This window comes from Nicotiana tabacum, chromosome 24, assembly GCF_000715075.1.
Source record: "Nicotiana tabacum cultivar K326 chromosome 24, ASM71507v2, whole genome shotgun sequence".
In the NCBI taxonomy this organism is placed as follows: domain Eukaryota; kingdom Viridiplantae; phylum Streptophyta; class Magnoliopsida; order Solanales; family Solanaceae; genus Nicotiana; species Nicotiana tabacum.
In genome coordinates this window covers 111,348,047-111,362,586 of record NC_134103.1, presented here as the reverse complement: position 1 = coordinate 111,362,586, position 14,540 = coordinate 111,348,047, and the positions used below count along the sequence as shown (strand labels likewise).

At 34.6% G+C, this 14,540-nt stretch overlaps 3 protein-coding genes and 1 non-coding gene across 5 annotated transcripts; 3 read left to right on the top strand and 1 right to left on the bottom strand.

Annotated features, from left to right (window-relative positions):
- The first annotated feature begins 2,147 nt into the window (after positions 1-2,147).
- LOC107776269 (thioredoxin-like 1-2, chloroplastic) lies at positions 2,148-3,812 on the top strand. The gene is made up of 4 exons (XM_016596146.2): positions 2,148-2,650; positions 2,773-2,955; positions 3,052-3,216; positions 3,357-3,812. The coding sequence occupies exons 1-4, from the start codon at positions 2,429-2,431 to the stop codon at positions 3,603-3,605; spliced, it is 819 nt and encodes a 272-aa protein (XP_016451632.1). The 5' UTR covers positions 2,148-2,428; the 3' UTR covers positions 3,606-3,812.
- A 2,786-nt stretch (positions 3,813-6,598) lies between these two features.
- Positions 6,599-8,730, bottom strand: LOC107776289 (photosynthetic NDH subunit of subcomplex B 4, chloroplastic). Its single transcript, XM_016596168.2, has 6 exons — positions 8,575-8,730; positions 8,423-8,467; positions 7,731-7,890; positions 7,581-7,636; positions 7,422-7,493; positions 6,599-6,880 (listed from the first exon to the last, which is right to left on the bottom strand). The coding sequence occupies exons 1-6, from the start codon at positions 8,662-8,664 to the stop codon at positions 6,752-6,754; spliced, it is 552 nt and encodes a 183-aa protein (XP_016451654.1). The 5' UTR covers positions 8,665-8,730; the 3' UTR covers positions 6,599-6,751.
- A 62-nt stretch (positions 8,731-8,792) lies between these two features.
- On the top strand, positions 8,793-8,866 carry TRNAI-AAU (transfer RNA isoleucine (anticodon AAU)). Its single transcript has one exon. It is a non-coding gene; the product is annotated as a tRNA-Ile (tRNA).
- Positions 8,867-9,025: 159 nt separating this feature from the next.
- LOC107776277 (2-hydroxy-palmitic acid dioxygenase MPO1) lies at positions 9,026-12,631 on the top strand. 2 transcript variants are annotated; one of them, XM_016596163.2, is made up of 5 exons: positions 9,026-9,506; positions 10,934-10,996; positions 11,084-11,155; positions 11,232-11,359; positions 12,299-12,631. In XM_016596163.2, the coding sequence occupies exons 1-4, from the start codon at positions 9,165-9,167 to the stop codon at positions 11,346-11,348; spliced, it is 594 nt and encodes a 197-aa protein (XP_016451649.1). In that variant the 5' UTR covers positions 9,026-9,164; the 3' UTR covers positions 11,349-11,359; positions 12,299-12,631. The 2 variants fall into 2 exon arrangements, with proteins under 2 accessions (XP_016451649.1, XP_016451642.1); XM_016596156.2 differs by having other exon boundaries at positions 9,029-9,506; positions 11,232-11,348.
- Positions 12,632-14,540: the final 1,909 nt, after the last annotated feature.

Genomic DNA, 14,540 nt, shown 5'->3' with positions numbered 1-14,540 from the left:
TTTTCATTTTAGACATTCATTATTTAATTTTGGTATACATCGACTGTAGATAATTTTATTTCTTGTAGACTAGTACGCCTCAATTACTCAAAAGTTCTGGTCAAACCCTGCTTTAGACAAGAGTGGGTTGCTCTAGTGGTAAGCAACCTCCACTTCCAACCAAGAGATTGTGAGTTCGAGTCGCCTCAAGAGCAAGATGGGGAGTTCTTGGAGGAATAGAGCCGAGTTTCTATCGGAAACAGCCTCTCTACCCTAGGGTAGGGGTAAAGTTTTCGTACACATTACCCTCCCCAAACTCTACTAGTGAGATTATATTGGGTTGTTGTTGTTATTGTTTGCTTTGAGGTCACCCCTTCTATTTTCTAATGTTTTGCGTGAACCAGAGAAAAGGGTTTGGGATAATTCAATTGTTTGCATTAAATAAGAGTTACAAAGAAAGGATATCCATGGCCTAAGGCGATAAGAAGTGTAAATAAGTGTTTAGCTTCTTTTCTTTATTCAGAACTTTTCAAGAATGTTTGGATGAGTTTGGGTTTATGAATATAGTAGGAGAAGAAAAGATAGGGAAGGATAGTAGTCGGAACTAGAAACTTACATTTAGGTAATGCAATTGTAATTTTTTTATGCCTCTCTCGAGTCAAGAGGCTAAAACAGTATTTTCATTTATCTTTCATATGACTCGAACCTCCAATTTATTTAAAGTGCACTGTGCATCGTGAGATCTTAACATCATTGGCGAAATTAACCTTATTCATATTATTTACACTACCAATAGACCAAAGAACAACACTAACGTAATAGTTTTTTCTTACTGGAGAGACTGCAGAGCTAGATGATCACTACTTTTAAACACTCCTTTGGTGAGTGAGATAAAGATAATAATCTCGGAATAAAACGTAGCATTATTTTATTTCACATTTGATTGTATTTTTGAATTCGGTATTAATGATCTCAGAATTAGTTATTCTCGCAATTGTGGGATTATTCTTGTCCCACGTTAAGGGTAAGAGATAATAATCTCGGAATAACTAATACAGGGATAGAATACTAAAATAATAAAGATACACTTCTCCAAGGCGCTTATTTCAAAGTCCTTAAAAATTCAAGGTTAAAATAAGAAATAAAAGTTTATCACAATTTATTTAAAGTAAACCAAACACATATTTTATATTTTACCCGGTATATTCCATTTTTGGTCCAATAAACTAAATATTTACCAATAAAAGTATATCCACTAAATAATCTCATCATTATTTAATTTTCGTATTATAATTCTATTACTACTACTACTACTACTACTACTACTACTACTACTACTACTATTATTATTATTATTATTATTATTATTATTATTATTATTATTATTATTATTATTATTATTATTACTAACATATGAGAAGTGAAGTCAATAATTATTTTACTCAATAGTTCTTCAATTAAAAGATATTAAAGATTATAACTATAAACAATAATAAGATCAGAAATTATTCAATAGAAATTGGTACTGCAATTATGAGGTTGGTGCATTATATTGATTGAATTATGTATATATCCATGTGGGGAAAATTTATGTATATCCACATAAAATAATGTTGCATTGTTGGCATATGGCTTCCTTGCAATTGGTGAGTTTGTGAGGCTGTTATCTTTCTTTTTTTTCTCTTCCAAAGTGGGGGCTATTATCCAAAAATGCCGAATTGGTAGAGACAGAGTCAGCTACGCGGTGAAAGTGAAACTACATTGGGTAACGACCAAATACTAACCGAAAATATAGCAAATTAGTACCCAGATACCAATATTTTGGATTCTTTCCTCCTGAAAAGAATCTCATCCAATCATCCAAATTCAAAACAAAATATATGAAAATGCCAACTCAATACACGCACATATCCTCCTATAAACAAGCCTTAAACCTACACCCTTCCTTATGTTCTGGATAAAACTTTGGATTTAATGGTGTCAAAATATATTTTACACGTAATACTTACACTAATTTTGCTTTCTGTTAATCAAGAAGATAAACGTGGAAAATATTATGGATAAAGTTCAAAGGTTTTAATCTGAGTCAATGACCCCCCCTTATCTCCTTTTCCCTACACTTTTAAGTTTTAACCTTTAATAATCCAATTCATCCCCCACCAGCCACCAGGCCAGGATACTATATTTTTATTCAACTTCTTAGTCTTCCATTTGGCCCTTCTTCCTTCCCAACGATCAAAGTATTTATTGTTCCTAACGATACAAGCTTTTGGCTCAAATTTTACCTTAATTTTCCTATCGAAATAGTTGAGTAGTTCTTGCTTGGATATATTTCTTCTTCCATTTCTATTTGAGAAATTTGTTGTTTATCTAAAAGTGAAGGTGGGATTTGGTGGGAATTTGTTGTTACATGCTTAAAGCTTGACAAGTCCACAGATCCTTAGCAATAATGGCAGCTTCTTTGAAGACTGGTTTCTCTGTTTATAATTCCTGTGAAGCAAACTTCAAGTCCAAAGCCAAAGGGTCTACTAGCCTTTGCTCTTCTGGTTTTGGCACTCTGCAGCTTCCTGAGTTATCAACCAAAGAGTTTCTTGGAAGATCCTTGGATTTGTCGAATCAAACTGGTTTGAACCATTGGAATGTTAAAGATTCAAAACCCATCTTGGTCAACGTATGTTTTAATTTATTGGTCTTTACTTTTAAGGATTATATTCCTTCTTGGGTTTTTTTCCTTTTCGAATATATTTTTAATTTGGTTTAATTAAATCAGTAAGGTTTATTATGTGGTGACAGGCACAAGCATCAATATGTTTTAGCAAAGCAATGAGATGGTGGGAAAAGACCCTTAAACCCAACATGGTAGAGATCCATTCAACAAAAGAACTTGTGAATTCATTGTTGAATGCTGGTCACAGATTAGTGATTATTGATTTTTATTCCCCTGGTTGTGGAGGTTGCAAGGCTTTACATCCTAAGGTACTAAATTTTGGGATCAAATTGACCCATTGATGATTTTTTTTTGTTGACTATTTTTTGTGCTAATATTAATGATGTTTATTAATGTTTTTGCAGATCTGTCAGCTGGCTGAATCAAATCCTGATGCCATTTTCCTCAAAGTAAATTATGAAGAACTAAAAACCATGTGCCATACTCTTCATATACATGTCTTACCCTTCTTCAGATTCTACAGGGGTGCACGAGGCAAAGTTTGTAGCTTTAGTTGTACTAATGCAACAGTAAGTAATTTGTTTTCTGGGCAGTTAAATTATATACACTGTCAGTGAAAGAATTTATAAGTTATCAGTGCAATTTAACCAGTTATATCAACACTATAAAAGAATTCAACTTTCTTATGGTAAAATTTGTATTTGTGCAGATCAAGAAATTCAAGGATGCATTAGCAAGGTATGGGACTGATCAGTGCAGTCTTGGTCCTGCAAAAGGACTTGATGAATCTGAGCTTTTGGCTTTAGCCTCAATTGGCCTATTATCAAGAAATTCATCTTTGGATTCAAAGCAGAGATTTGAAGAATTTGTTTTAGCAGGTGTAGATATGTCTAGCAGTTTAGATAAATCTGATAACAGGGTTGGGCTAAAAGAAGGCAAACAGTTGTTGATGGCCTAGCTAGAATATAGATTATAGAAAGTTTCTTCATTCTTATGGTATTTTTACTAAAAGCAGTTTTGGTGGAAAAAAAAATGTACATATTATTCGTAGGTTTGCCATAAGCGGGGGAGTGTTTTTGGGATAAGCACTGCATGTAATGATCAATTTGTCGTTGATCATCCAACATTATGATTTGGTTAAGGAGATACAACACTTTGGTTTCCATTACCGTTTTATCCTATATATATTTGATATATAACAATCAAATTTTATTACTAAATGGTAACTATCAAATTTTATTACCAAGGAAAATATTTACAAGTATATCAAAAAGCCTCTAGAGTTGGACATAAGACCCCAACTCTAGTATAAAAAAATTACTGCAACAGCTCATTCTCCATTGTTCCTCTCTTACAATTTAGTTTTATAGACTGGGACAGAAGTTTAGACTCTTCAGTTGCTTTGTCAATTTTGACTTCATACTTCCTCGACAATGGACTTCTTGCACTATCAATCTTGCTAATCTCTTCTGGTGTCCTCTTCTTCTATTGGAATATCTTGTAGTTCCTCTTTCGCCATACATGGTATGTTGTAAGAGCCAGACTCAATCTATATATCTCTGCCAGGGAGTTCCTTCCATTATCTTGTACTCTAGCCCATTCGATCTCCTCATTCCATTCCATATAACCTCTTTTGATACCAAACCAATGCAGCATATGCATTGCAGATGTGAAACACTTGAAGAATAGGTGTTGGTGCGGTTCTGGGTCAGCTTCACTTAATGCACACATAGGATCAGTCACCGTGCCCCATCTTATTAACCTACCTTTTAGTATATAGCCTTTCTTGAACTGCTACGAATAGTTTGAATATCCATTTTTGGGCTGGCTTGAGTATTACATATCAGCTTCTTCCAGTTCACTTTAGGAAAATCTCCTCTTAGCAAATTGTACATTCTCCTTATAGAGTAGTCCCCAGCTACCACAACATCTCCTATCCTCAAAGCTGCCTCTTCCAGGTATTTCTAGCATTTAGAATTTTCTAAATAGTCTATGAAGCATGTTTGGCACTACTGTATTGACATCCCTGTCTTTGACTATCACGACCCAATTTCCATCATAGGCCATGATGGCGCCCAACGAAGTCATTCTCACCCAAAGCATTTGGTTGAAAGACTCATTTATCTCTCCCAAACCGGACCATATATAGCTTATTCAGTCAGCTTGGTGAGTCAATATATGTATGATCCTCAGGATTCTCATATGCAAGTTGTTTTTCATATTTTGATATCTGAAGTCTGTTTCAAGAAAAGGTATCATTTTCTCCAACTATGGCCACCTCGAGGTAGAAGCCTATATAAATTCAGATTTCTAAATGACACAAAATCTACATGTGGACTACAAGCTCGTAGGAGGGAACTTAGTTACTTGGAGAAAAAAAGAAGCAAAGAGTAGTTGCTAAATCAAGTGTAGAGGCAGAATCTATAGCTATGGCCCATATTGTTTGTGAACTTTTGTGGTTACCAAAGCTACTAGAAGAATTGAGATTGTCTGAAAAAGAGAAACTTTCCTTGTATTATGATAACAAAGCTCCAATCAGTATAGCTCATATCCTGTTCAACATGGCCGAGCGAAACATATTGAAATTGATCGACACCTCATCAAAGAAAAGATTGCAAATAGTGTCTTGACTTTGCCTCATGTGTCATTAGAGAAATAACTAGCTGATGTGTTTACAAAATGACTTAACAAAAGATCCTTTCACACTGTGGTTTGTAAGTTGGCATGTGTGACATCTCTGCACCAACTTGACGGATAGTGTTAATAAGTTTGAATAACTCTAAGTTTGAATAAGTCTTTGTATTTACTCTGTAGTTTTCAGGCATCTTTCCAGATATTTAGGATTGTATTTGGGATATTATTCTATATATGCCCTTCTAATCAATGTATTACAATATACAAAAATCCAAAAAAGATGCTATTTCTTCTCTCAAAATCTTCCGTTTTCTTATACTTTTTAGTAGTCACACGTTGTAAAAATTCTGAAAACATGGTTCATGTGGTATCATAGCCTATACTCTCCAGCCATTATGTAATAGAGGTAGAATTTGTTACAAGGTTATTGCTAAACTTATCAGGCTTTTTTGTACTCTTAACAATATACATGTAATTTAAAAAAAATATATATTTATATATACATATACGAAATCCAAACTCGATATGTGCACCCACGATTAGTATGCTGGATGAGACCATATTTCAAGAGTCTATTACTCGTCCCTACTTTGACACTGCAGACAAGTTGAATTCCAGGCATATTGATCATGTGAGAACACAAGGCTTCAACTATGGCGGAGTCTCAGAATTGTTTTTGAGTGGACCTCAGTACACGATGAACATTGACATTTGACAGTCAGCTTAAATATGCATTAGTAGATAGAAGTACAAAGGCTTATAACCTATTTGGCCAAGCAACAAAAATCAACTTATTTTGAGAAGTGTTTTTTCTCAAAAGTACTTTTGGTGAGAAGCAGTTTGTGTTTGCCTAATTAATTTGAAAAACACTTTTGATCACCAAATAGTGTTTGACCAAACTTTTAAAAACAACTTATAAGTTTATTATTTTTCAAAAGTGCTTTTGGAGAGAAACTATTTTTTTTTGCTTCTTCAAAACTGCTTCTGTTTCTCCTCAAAAACACTTTTTTCTTCCAAAAGCTTGGCCAAACACTTCAACTTTGAAAAAAAAAATACTTTTTTTGAAAACAAAGTGCTTCTAGGATTGGAGAAGCTTGGCCAAAGAGGCTATTAATTTGATCCTGTCATTGAAAAATTGGCGCAGAGGTGTGTGGCTTTATAGTTTTTTCCTCTCAGATTTGACAATTAGTAAAGGTATTTGCAATAATTCTGTATAATGCCACAGCTTGAGAATCTTGACATTTCAATGAGAAAAGAGTATTTCAAAGGGGTAATCGTAAAGAACAGCCTTGCATCACATTTAAGGGCAAACAACTATGTTCCAAATGACTGATCCCATTTTTCTTATTATCTTTTCTCAGAAAGTACTGAAAGTCTGCATTTTGGAACTGCAAAATCATATCATATATACGTAACAAGAAGCATCATAAAATTTGTTCATAATATATGCAGCTATATATACTGAGATGATCATTTAACCAGCTCTTCCTTCTTCCCAGCCTCTTCAAGTTCTCGAAGCCCCCCAACCTTTTGTTCAATCTCCTCTATCAGTTCCTCGCGCCATAGCTTTGCTCTTGCTTCTTCTTCTATGTCTTCTTGCTGCATCACCACAAAATTAAATTCATAGTGTCACTTTCCTATCCTTCCCCCTCCCTTTGGACCCCTTTTTGTCCTTAAGATTAAGATGGTCTAAAATATACACACATGAGATATTTTGCTGGATAAAGCAGATACCCAACGTTGTATGTTTTATACAAATATTTCACACAAGCCTTGGATTTTGATGTTAGATCTACTGATTGTTTCACTTTAAATTAATGTCTTGGACAAAAGAGACGATGTTTCTTGAACAAAAACTGTGGTTGGTCACTGCAAGTAATTAAGATTGAAGCTTTTTCTGCATTCTTGATAAGAAGTTTGTCATATCAGGATTTGCTGATATAGAGATGACAACTTCATCTTTAGAGAAAATATTTAACCTGTCAACATGAAGATAGTCACAACTTGCTTTCTTATTAACAGCAGGAGCAAATACCTTAGAGATATGCCCTTATTCCTTAATGCATCAATTTGCAGAACATATGTTTATATCATCAAAAGAAGAAGCATTTCCTCATATATTTTCCAAAAGACAATGTACCTTCTCATAAACCCAATGTCCAGTACCATCACCTCCATCTCCTCTGTACTGCTCCGAATCATAGTAGGGATCCTAAAACAAGAGAGACCAACAAATTAAGGTTACAACTTTATCTTATGAATTAATTTTCCAAATTCATAACTATTCGGAAAAGCTTACTTTGGTAGAACCGAAGAAACAGCATCCCCAAACAGTGAACATGATGTAAAATGTATCTAACATAGAAACAATACACAGAGAATTAACTGATAAAATGCCAAACAGATTATAAACAGTGGATATTTAAAGTGGAAAATAAAAAATACTCACAAACATTCTTCATGGCTTCATCACTAAGGTGCCAAACAGATTTGTGAGTTATGAGGTCTCTTTGACCTTCCATATGCTCAACTAATACTGCCATTAATGGCCAATCCGGGAGAGCCTTCACTCTTAAACCAGAATTTCTTTTGCTCTTTCCAGCTTGAATCTAATAATAGTAGTTCCCAAAAAGTAACATTTGTTAAGTGCACCTACTGCATCAAGCATTGTACTATATATAAGTATATAGAATAACAATAACAACTATTCCATCTGTTTCAATTTATGTGAATCTATTTACTTTTTAGTTCGTGCCAAAAAGAATGACCAATTTCTTTATTTGGAAATAATTTACCTTTATGCAATGATTTATAGCCATACAAAATATATGTGCCTCATTTTACGTCACAAGTTCGAAAGTCTTATTTTTTTTTTCTTAAACTCTGTGCTCAATCAAATAGGTTCACATAAATTGAAACAGAGGAAGTTTTATGCTTCAATCACTAGGAATCTTAAGCACATCTTTATCAAATATTATAAAAGGATTAACTTTATTGACATTAGAAGTTGTCTATACTTTCTGCTGGTATATAAATTCAAAGAAAAATAAGAGTGTAGTTATGTATATTGAATGGTGCACCAGCTTTAAATTCTGGATTGATCTTTGTTATGAATATGGAATGGTGAAATGAAACATATACCTGGTGCCTGCCTTTGCCGAAGGCTGAGCTTGAGCATTGCCTAAGCTGCAAATTCAAAACAGAATTAAAAAAAATAAAAAAATAAATGAGCAGAACAAGTAGAAGTGATGGAATTTGAGAGTAGAGTAAAGAGGTGAAATGAAATGCTTAACTGATTTTGTGAAAGGGTGCAAGTCCAATTTAGTAGCGTGGCATTGAACTGTGGGTTTGATGATGGTGAAGCTCATTACAGCTTCAGCCATGAATGGTCGTTGCAATTTTGAGTTTCGGATAATTTACTTGTCTTTCTCCGTTCCTTATAAGTTGTAAGCAGATAAGATATTCTAGTGGTTACATATTTGAATGTTTGTTTCTACGTATAGTAGTATCTGGCCCATTAGCTCAGTTGGTTAGAGCGTCGTGCTAATAACGCGAAGGTCGCAGGTTCGAGACCTGCATGGGCCACTTTTCCTTTTTACTACTCACCTATTTGTTTTTTTATTGTACTTTTAAATTGAACAATAATGTGACAAGTCCCAATACTCTATTGACTCTAATAATTGTAATTAAAAATAAAGGAAATAGGATGAAATACAAATTAACAAAGCAATATTTTGACTTAAAATACCCAAATAATACTCCCAATCACTCTGAAAGAATTAGGACGAATACTTTTTTCTTCGAAAGTTCTAATCTCTGTAGCCAAATATCTTCATAATTAGCAATTAGGTAGTAGTTTCCAATTAGGAGGAAAAACAGAAAGATGAGATTATTTGATCTAGAGAAGCAATTTGCCTTCTACGAAGCATACCACAGCAACCCAGTGAATTTCTTGATTCACATGGTGTTTGTGGGACCAATCTTCTTCACTGCTCTTATTCTCTTCTACTTTACACCCCCGCTTCTGAATTCCACTCCAATTAAGCTATATGAAGATAGTTGTTTCTTGGGCTTGAATCTCGGGTTCTTGTTTACTTTGATTTATGCCTTGTTCTATGTGTGTTTGGACAAGAAAACTGGCTCTTTAGCTGCTTTTCTCTGTTTACTTTATTGGATATCAAGCAGTTTTGTTGCTCATTATCTGGGGTTCTCTCTCGCCTGGAAGGTAACGGATTTCTTTCTTTTTATAATTTCATTCTAATTGTTTATTTGTTATTGGTCCAAATGGAGCAGAATGAATTTTGAGGATTCATATAGATGACTTCAACTATTTTGGGATTGAGTGTGGGTTGTAGTTTATTTTAATTCTCTGGCAACTAAATGAGACGTGTTTATCAACTTGTTAATTTGCGTGATGCATTTTTCTTGGAAATGACTCACAAAATAGCCACGTTTGCAATTGCTATTGGAAAATAAGTCGCAGTTCCAAATCTAATCGAAATTTAACAACTTTTTTATGCGGAAATAATATTTGGACAAAAAGCTATAGAGACTCCTTCATCTTTTCCACTTTTTTCGACAAAGGTTTCACTTGTAGAAGTTTCAACTCCAGGACAGTTCAGTTTTTCGCAACCTAAAAACTCGAGGACATTGTCCTGGAGTTGATGCTGCTGCAGCATCAACATGCTGGACTTCTAGCAACCTTCCTTTTGAGATGAAGTCACAGTTATCCTTACCTGGTTGCTGTGATCCAAAGTCCAGATGTTTATGACTTTCCGATGGCAACACATCCAAATAGATCGTCATTGAATATTTCAAATTTTTTACAGTAGCTAATTATGTGGTTCAATTATAAATTGGCAAAACCAACCAATAGAGGTGTTGATAATCAGCGTTTTACGGCTAGGATGGTCAGACAGATTTGAACAGATTTAATGGAGACCTACAGCATATGACCATTAGTGTGAATTTGTTTTTTCTTCATACTCCAGGATAGCATCTTGGAGTTTTACTTGTAGAAGTAGAAACTCCGTGATAGTGTGTTGGAGTTTTTACTTTTACTTGTATAACCTTGAACTCCATGACACTTACTGGAGATTCGTATCGGCTGATGGTACTGGTGTGATTCTAATCATGGCTCTAGTTACTATACTGAATTTGCTAATCAGTTCCACTAATTTCCGGCGAATGAAATATCATGTCGCCACCATGATTGTGTACAATCCACATTCATATGATGAGGGTTGTTAAATGTCACATGGGATTAGCCTTTCCCAGGCTGCATGCCCTTGTTTCTGTATGTTAACTCCATATCCATATTGGTACACTGGATCTGAACTTCTGTCTCCTTTCTTAACTTGAACTCCTACCAGCATAGTGCTTCTCTTCTGATCCTTGGTCATATACCTTAATAAATTCTGTGGTTTTTACATGGGAGTCAGCAATGCTTAGCGTCTAACTTCAGAACTTCTTTTGCTGTAGCAGTTCTTTGATGTTCATCCCTGCCTTATATCCACTTTTGATGTCTATCTGATATGGACTGATCATAGATATGTAATAGCATGATCCGATGTGTTGGAAATACATCTGCATCAGTTGAATTTATCTTGATGTATGTGAGTGCTTGGTGCTAAACAATAAACATCTTATCAGGTTGTTCTTGTCGCTCAGTTATTCTGTTGGACCGGACTGGTTATAGGCCATGGAGTGTTTGAGGTGACATTTGCGCCATTTTATGATCCTTAAATCTTTGCCTTATATTTTTTTTTGTTTGTATATCATCTTGCTTATTTAATTTTCTAGAAACGAGCACCTGCTCTGTTGGACAATCTTGCGGAAGCATTCCTTATGGAACCTTTCTTTGTACTTTTAGAGGTAAATCTACTAGTTCTGTGTTAAATAGGAAATTCTTTCACTAGATTGATTTAATCTATCTTTTCTCGACTTGCAGGCTCTCCGGACATTTACTGGCTATGAACCATATCCTGGATTTCATGCAAAAGTCAAAGCTACAATAGATGCTGAAATCAAACAATGGCAGGAGAAGAAACACAAGAAAATGTCCTAGGTTTGAATCTGGTGAAGTTGTTACCTTATTTAATTGTCTCTGGCAAAACAAGCTTCCCATTTGACATTCTTGAGAAAAGTGCTATGCTTGGTGCTACACTCGCATTATGAACATCATTTTCCTGCATTGTCTTGAAGGGTTGAAATGCTTTCTCTAATTTGTTTGCCTACAAATCCCCTAGCCTTTGTATTGCAGAGAAAACCTATCTGGGGCTTTACTTTTCTGCAAAAGAAATAGCATAATCCATTGAACTGTGCTTTAAAACAGCACAAAACAGGATGTGCTGGGTAAGCCTGTCTGGAGAAGTAGCACATGAACTGGTAATCTAGTGCGGTAATACTTCTCTTTTAAGATAGGACATCTCTTAGAAGGATAAAAATAGTGTTTCATTTTGCAATGACGAAACATTTGAATTTACAGATCTTTTTTTAATCAAAAGTCCACCATTATGGTGGGGGGTTAGGCTGACCCCGACATGTATATTAGTAACCAAAAGGAGAATATTAGTAACCGACATGTCCAGTACAAAAAACTGCAAGATGTACATGACTAACTGTGTTAGCTATGATGTTGATGTTGAGAATATTCTCATATACACTGTGGCACTGATCATATGATTGGAATTGAAGCAGAACCTCCCTGTAGGTTCTTCATTTTGCATTTCCTGATCCTAAATGCTGTAACTTGTGCTTTATCCATCCGGAAAGCCCCTCTTGCTCATCTAGGCATTTCTTGGACTGACAAAAACATAGTAGTGCTTATAGGTAAAACCTCCAGGCCAGCTCCATACTTGGCTAATGCATCAACCACTGAATTACCCTCCCTAAAACAATGTTGGACGGAGATTTGGTTCTACTTTTTATTTTTTTATTTTTTTATCAGTAGGTCTCACTTTATAGTTAAGCTTGCAGTTTTATTTTATTTTTCTTTTCTTTTTCTTTTGCCATTAGGGGGAATAAAGGCTTACTTCTGAAAACACAAGGAAGTTGGAGCTCTATTGGAATTTGAACATCCAGTTAAGCATGGTGAAAGGGTCAAGAACTAAAGTGAGGTGTCAACCATCACATGTAACGAATGAAAGCAATAAGCCAATTCCCTGTAGGGCCTGTTTGGAAAGCCACTCCGTAATTGGATTTGGGTATAATTGGGTATAATTACTCAATTTTGATATGTTTGTAATTACTTGGTCAGCATGTAATTGATTGTAATTATACTCTGTAACTCTCAAGGGGAGCTGAGAATTGCTGGTAATTATATGGTATAATTACCGGGTTATTTTTTAATCTCTTTTCTTTTGGCCAAATACATATGCAGCCGCTCAAACGTGTTCATATTGAACACTTAAACTTTATAGTAACTACAAGTTGATGACATGGCATCCAGCATGTTCCACACGTCCTTTGAGAGCGTGAACAAGTTTCACTTATCTCTCATCTTTGACCATTACTTTTGAGAATCTCACCTTGTCTCTTTTTTCTGAAATACATGATAAATAGAGGAGAGAGGATGGATATGTCGGACCGACGGGAAAACAAATGGGTCGCCACCGGCGACTTTGAGAGAAAGTAAGTAGTAAAATATCGAGCCTGGCAAATCTGAACTACTACCCTTAAAACCGAGTTCAGTTTTGAACGGCTTTCTCACCGTTAATTCCTTGTGGGAAACTAGATCTCTGGTTAGTGGATTTTTTCAAGAGAGTAAATTCCTTTCTTGCAAATGCAGAGGGTGGTAGCTGGTGTTTATGGTTGTTACCCGTATGGAACCAGTCCTTGTATCCTACTTCGCTACGAAAATGAAAGGTGGTTTCCCTGTGACAACTGAGGAGAGAAACACAATTTTTTTATCTTTCAATTACCATCACCAGAAAGTATGCATTAAAATTGCACAGAATGCTTTTGTTTCTTCTACTTACATTAAGCTTTTTTTTGGCTTTTGTGACATTTATGTTTGTCCAGAGCTTCAGCTATAACTTTATTTAATAATAATTGTCATTTGATTATGAAAAAAGTAAGTCTAAAGATTTAAAGGTGCTGTGATTAATTTATGATTTTCAACATTGACGATGAATAAAGAAACCAGATCCCTTCTTAGTGCCCACTTGAAGTATAGGGTTTTATAATTAGTACCCGCCATTGTTGTCCGTTTTTTTTTTTTGGGTTATTTTCCACATGTCATTTTCTGATTGGGGTCTTTGCCATGTTACTGCGTTTGACAACCACGCTCCATGTTTTTGTGAGAGTTTGTCCATTAAGGGTTGGTTGGCGGTATAAATTTAACCCAACATAAAGTATAAATTTAATCTCAGACTTAATCCCGGATATCCTATCTTATCCTAGCTTATCCTATCAAACTTGGAATTATTTTATTCACCGCCCAGGTGGGATAAAATAATCCAGGGATTATAATACCAGGATTATAATCCCGGAATAATATAGTCCGCGTACCAAACGACTCGTAAGGGTTCAATAGATAGTTTCTATGAGGTTCAGGTGTTCAATAGGTTAGACCCTCAGTTAAAGTGTCTAAATGAAAAAATGGGACAAGTTTAAGGGGTTGTTTATGTATTTGGCCTTTTCTTTTTAATTTACTTTTTATTTCTATTCTTTTTTCCTTTTAATTTTTTTAACTTTTTATATATATATTTTTCAAATATTTTTTTTATTTCCTTATTTAGGTTTCATATGATTGATGAGGTGATACTTTGGTTTTCAAAATTATAGTGACAAAGTTTACCCACGACATTAGAAGCATCGAAGAAGTTTATGGAGTTCCACTTGAATCAGTTTCATTTTTGCATGCAACAGAAGTAAAATTATACTCTAATACTGATAGGAGTATAATCTCCAGTAGAATATTGGTAGTTGTTCAAAATGTTTAATGCAACGAAAGAAAAGGACATTGTTATTTTGTTTACCCAAGTGGCTCAAAAGATACAAGATAAAATTACGCAAATTAAAAATTAGAAAGATCTGGACCACTGTTAGCTTACAGGCTCACTGAGATTATTGTCATATATTCTTTCTTTTCACTAGCTTTTAGACTTTAGAGTGTGTTCCATCAAACATATAATCTTTACAACACTAGGCATGTTAAATAAAAAAATTGCTAATATTATGGATTATACATTTCATTATTATTATATTGTAACATTTCATTGTTATTCTATTATTATAACACTTAGTCATTATATTA

Excerpts from the sequence above, each read along its gene's own strand:
- LOC107776269 (XM_016596146.2), top strand. The coding sequence starts at position 2,429 with ATGGCAGCTTCTTTGAAGACTGGTTTCTCTGTTTATAATTCCTGTGAA. Across the intron at positions 2,651-2,772 it reads CAAAACCCATCTTGGTCAAC|GCACAAGCATCAATATGTTT; the intron begins GTATGTTTTAAT and ends ATGTGGTGACAG. Across the intron at positions 3,217-3,356 it reads TTAGTTGTACTAATGCAACA|ATCAAGAAATTCAAGGATGC; the intron begins GTAAGTAATTTG and ends GTATTTGTGCAG.
- LOC107776289 (XM_016596168.2), bottom strand. The coding sequence starts at position 8,664 with ATGGCTGAAGCTGTAATGAGCTTCACCATCATCAAACCCACAGTTCAA. Across the intron at positions 8,468-8,574 it reads TGCACCCTTTCACAAAATCA|CTTAGGCAATGCTCAAGCTC; the intron begins GTTAAGCATTTC and ends TTGAATTTGCAG. Across the intron at positions 7,494-7,580 it reads GTTTCTTCGGTTCTACCAAA|GATCCCTACTATGATTCGGA; the intron begins GTAAGCTTTTCC and ends CTCTTGTTTTAG.
- LOC107776277 (XM_016596163.2), top strand. The coding sequence starts at position 9,165 with ATGAGATTATTTGATCTAGAGAAGCAATTTGCCTTCTACGAAGCATAC. Across the intron at positions 9,507-10,933 it reads GGTTCTCTCTCGCCTGGAAG|GTTGTTCTTGTCGCTCAGTT; the intron begins GTAACGGATTTC and ends ACATCTTATCAG. Across the intron at positions 10,997-11,083 it reads TAGGCCATGGAGTGTTTGAG|AAACGAGCACCTGCTCTGTT; the intron begins GTGACATTTGCG and ends TTAATTTTCTAG.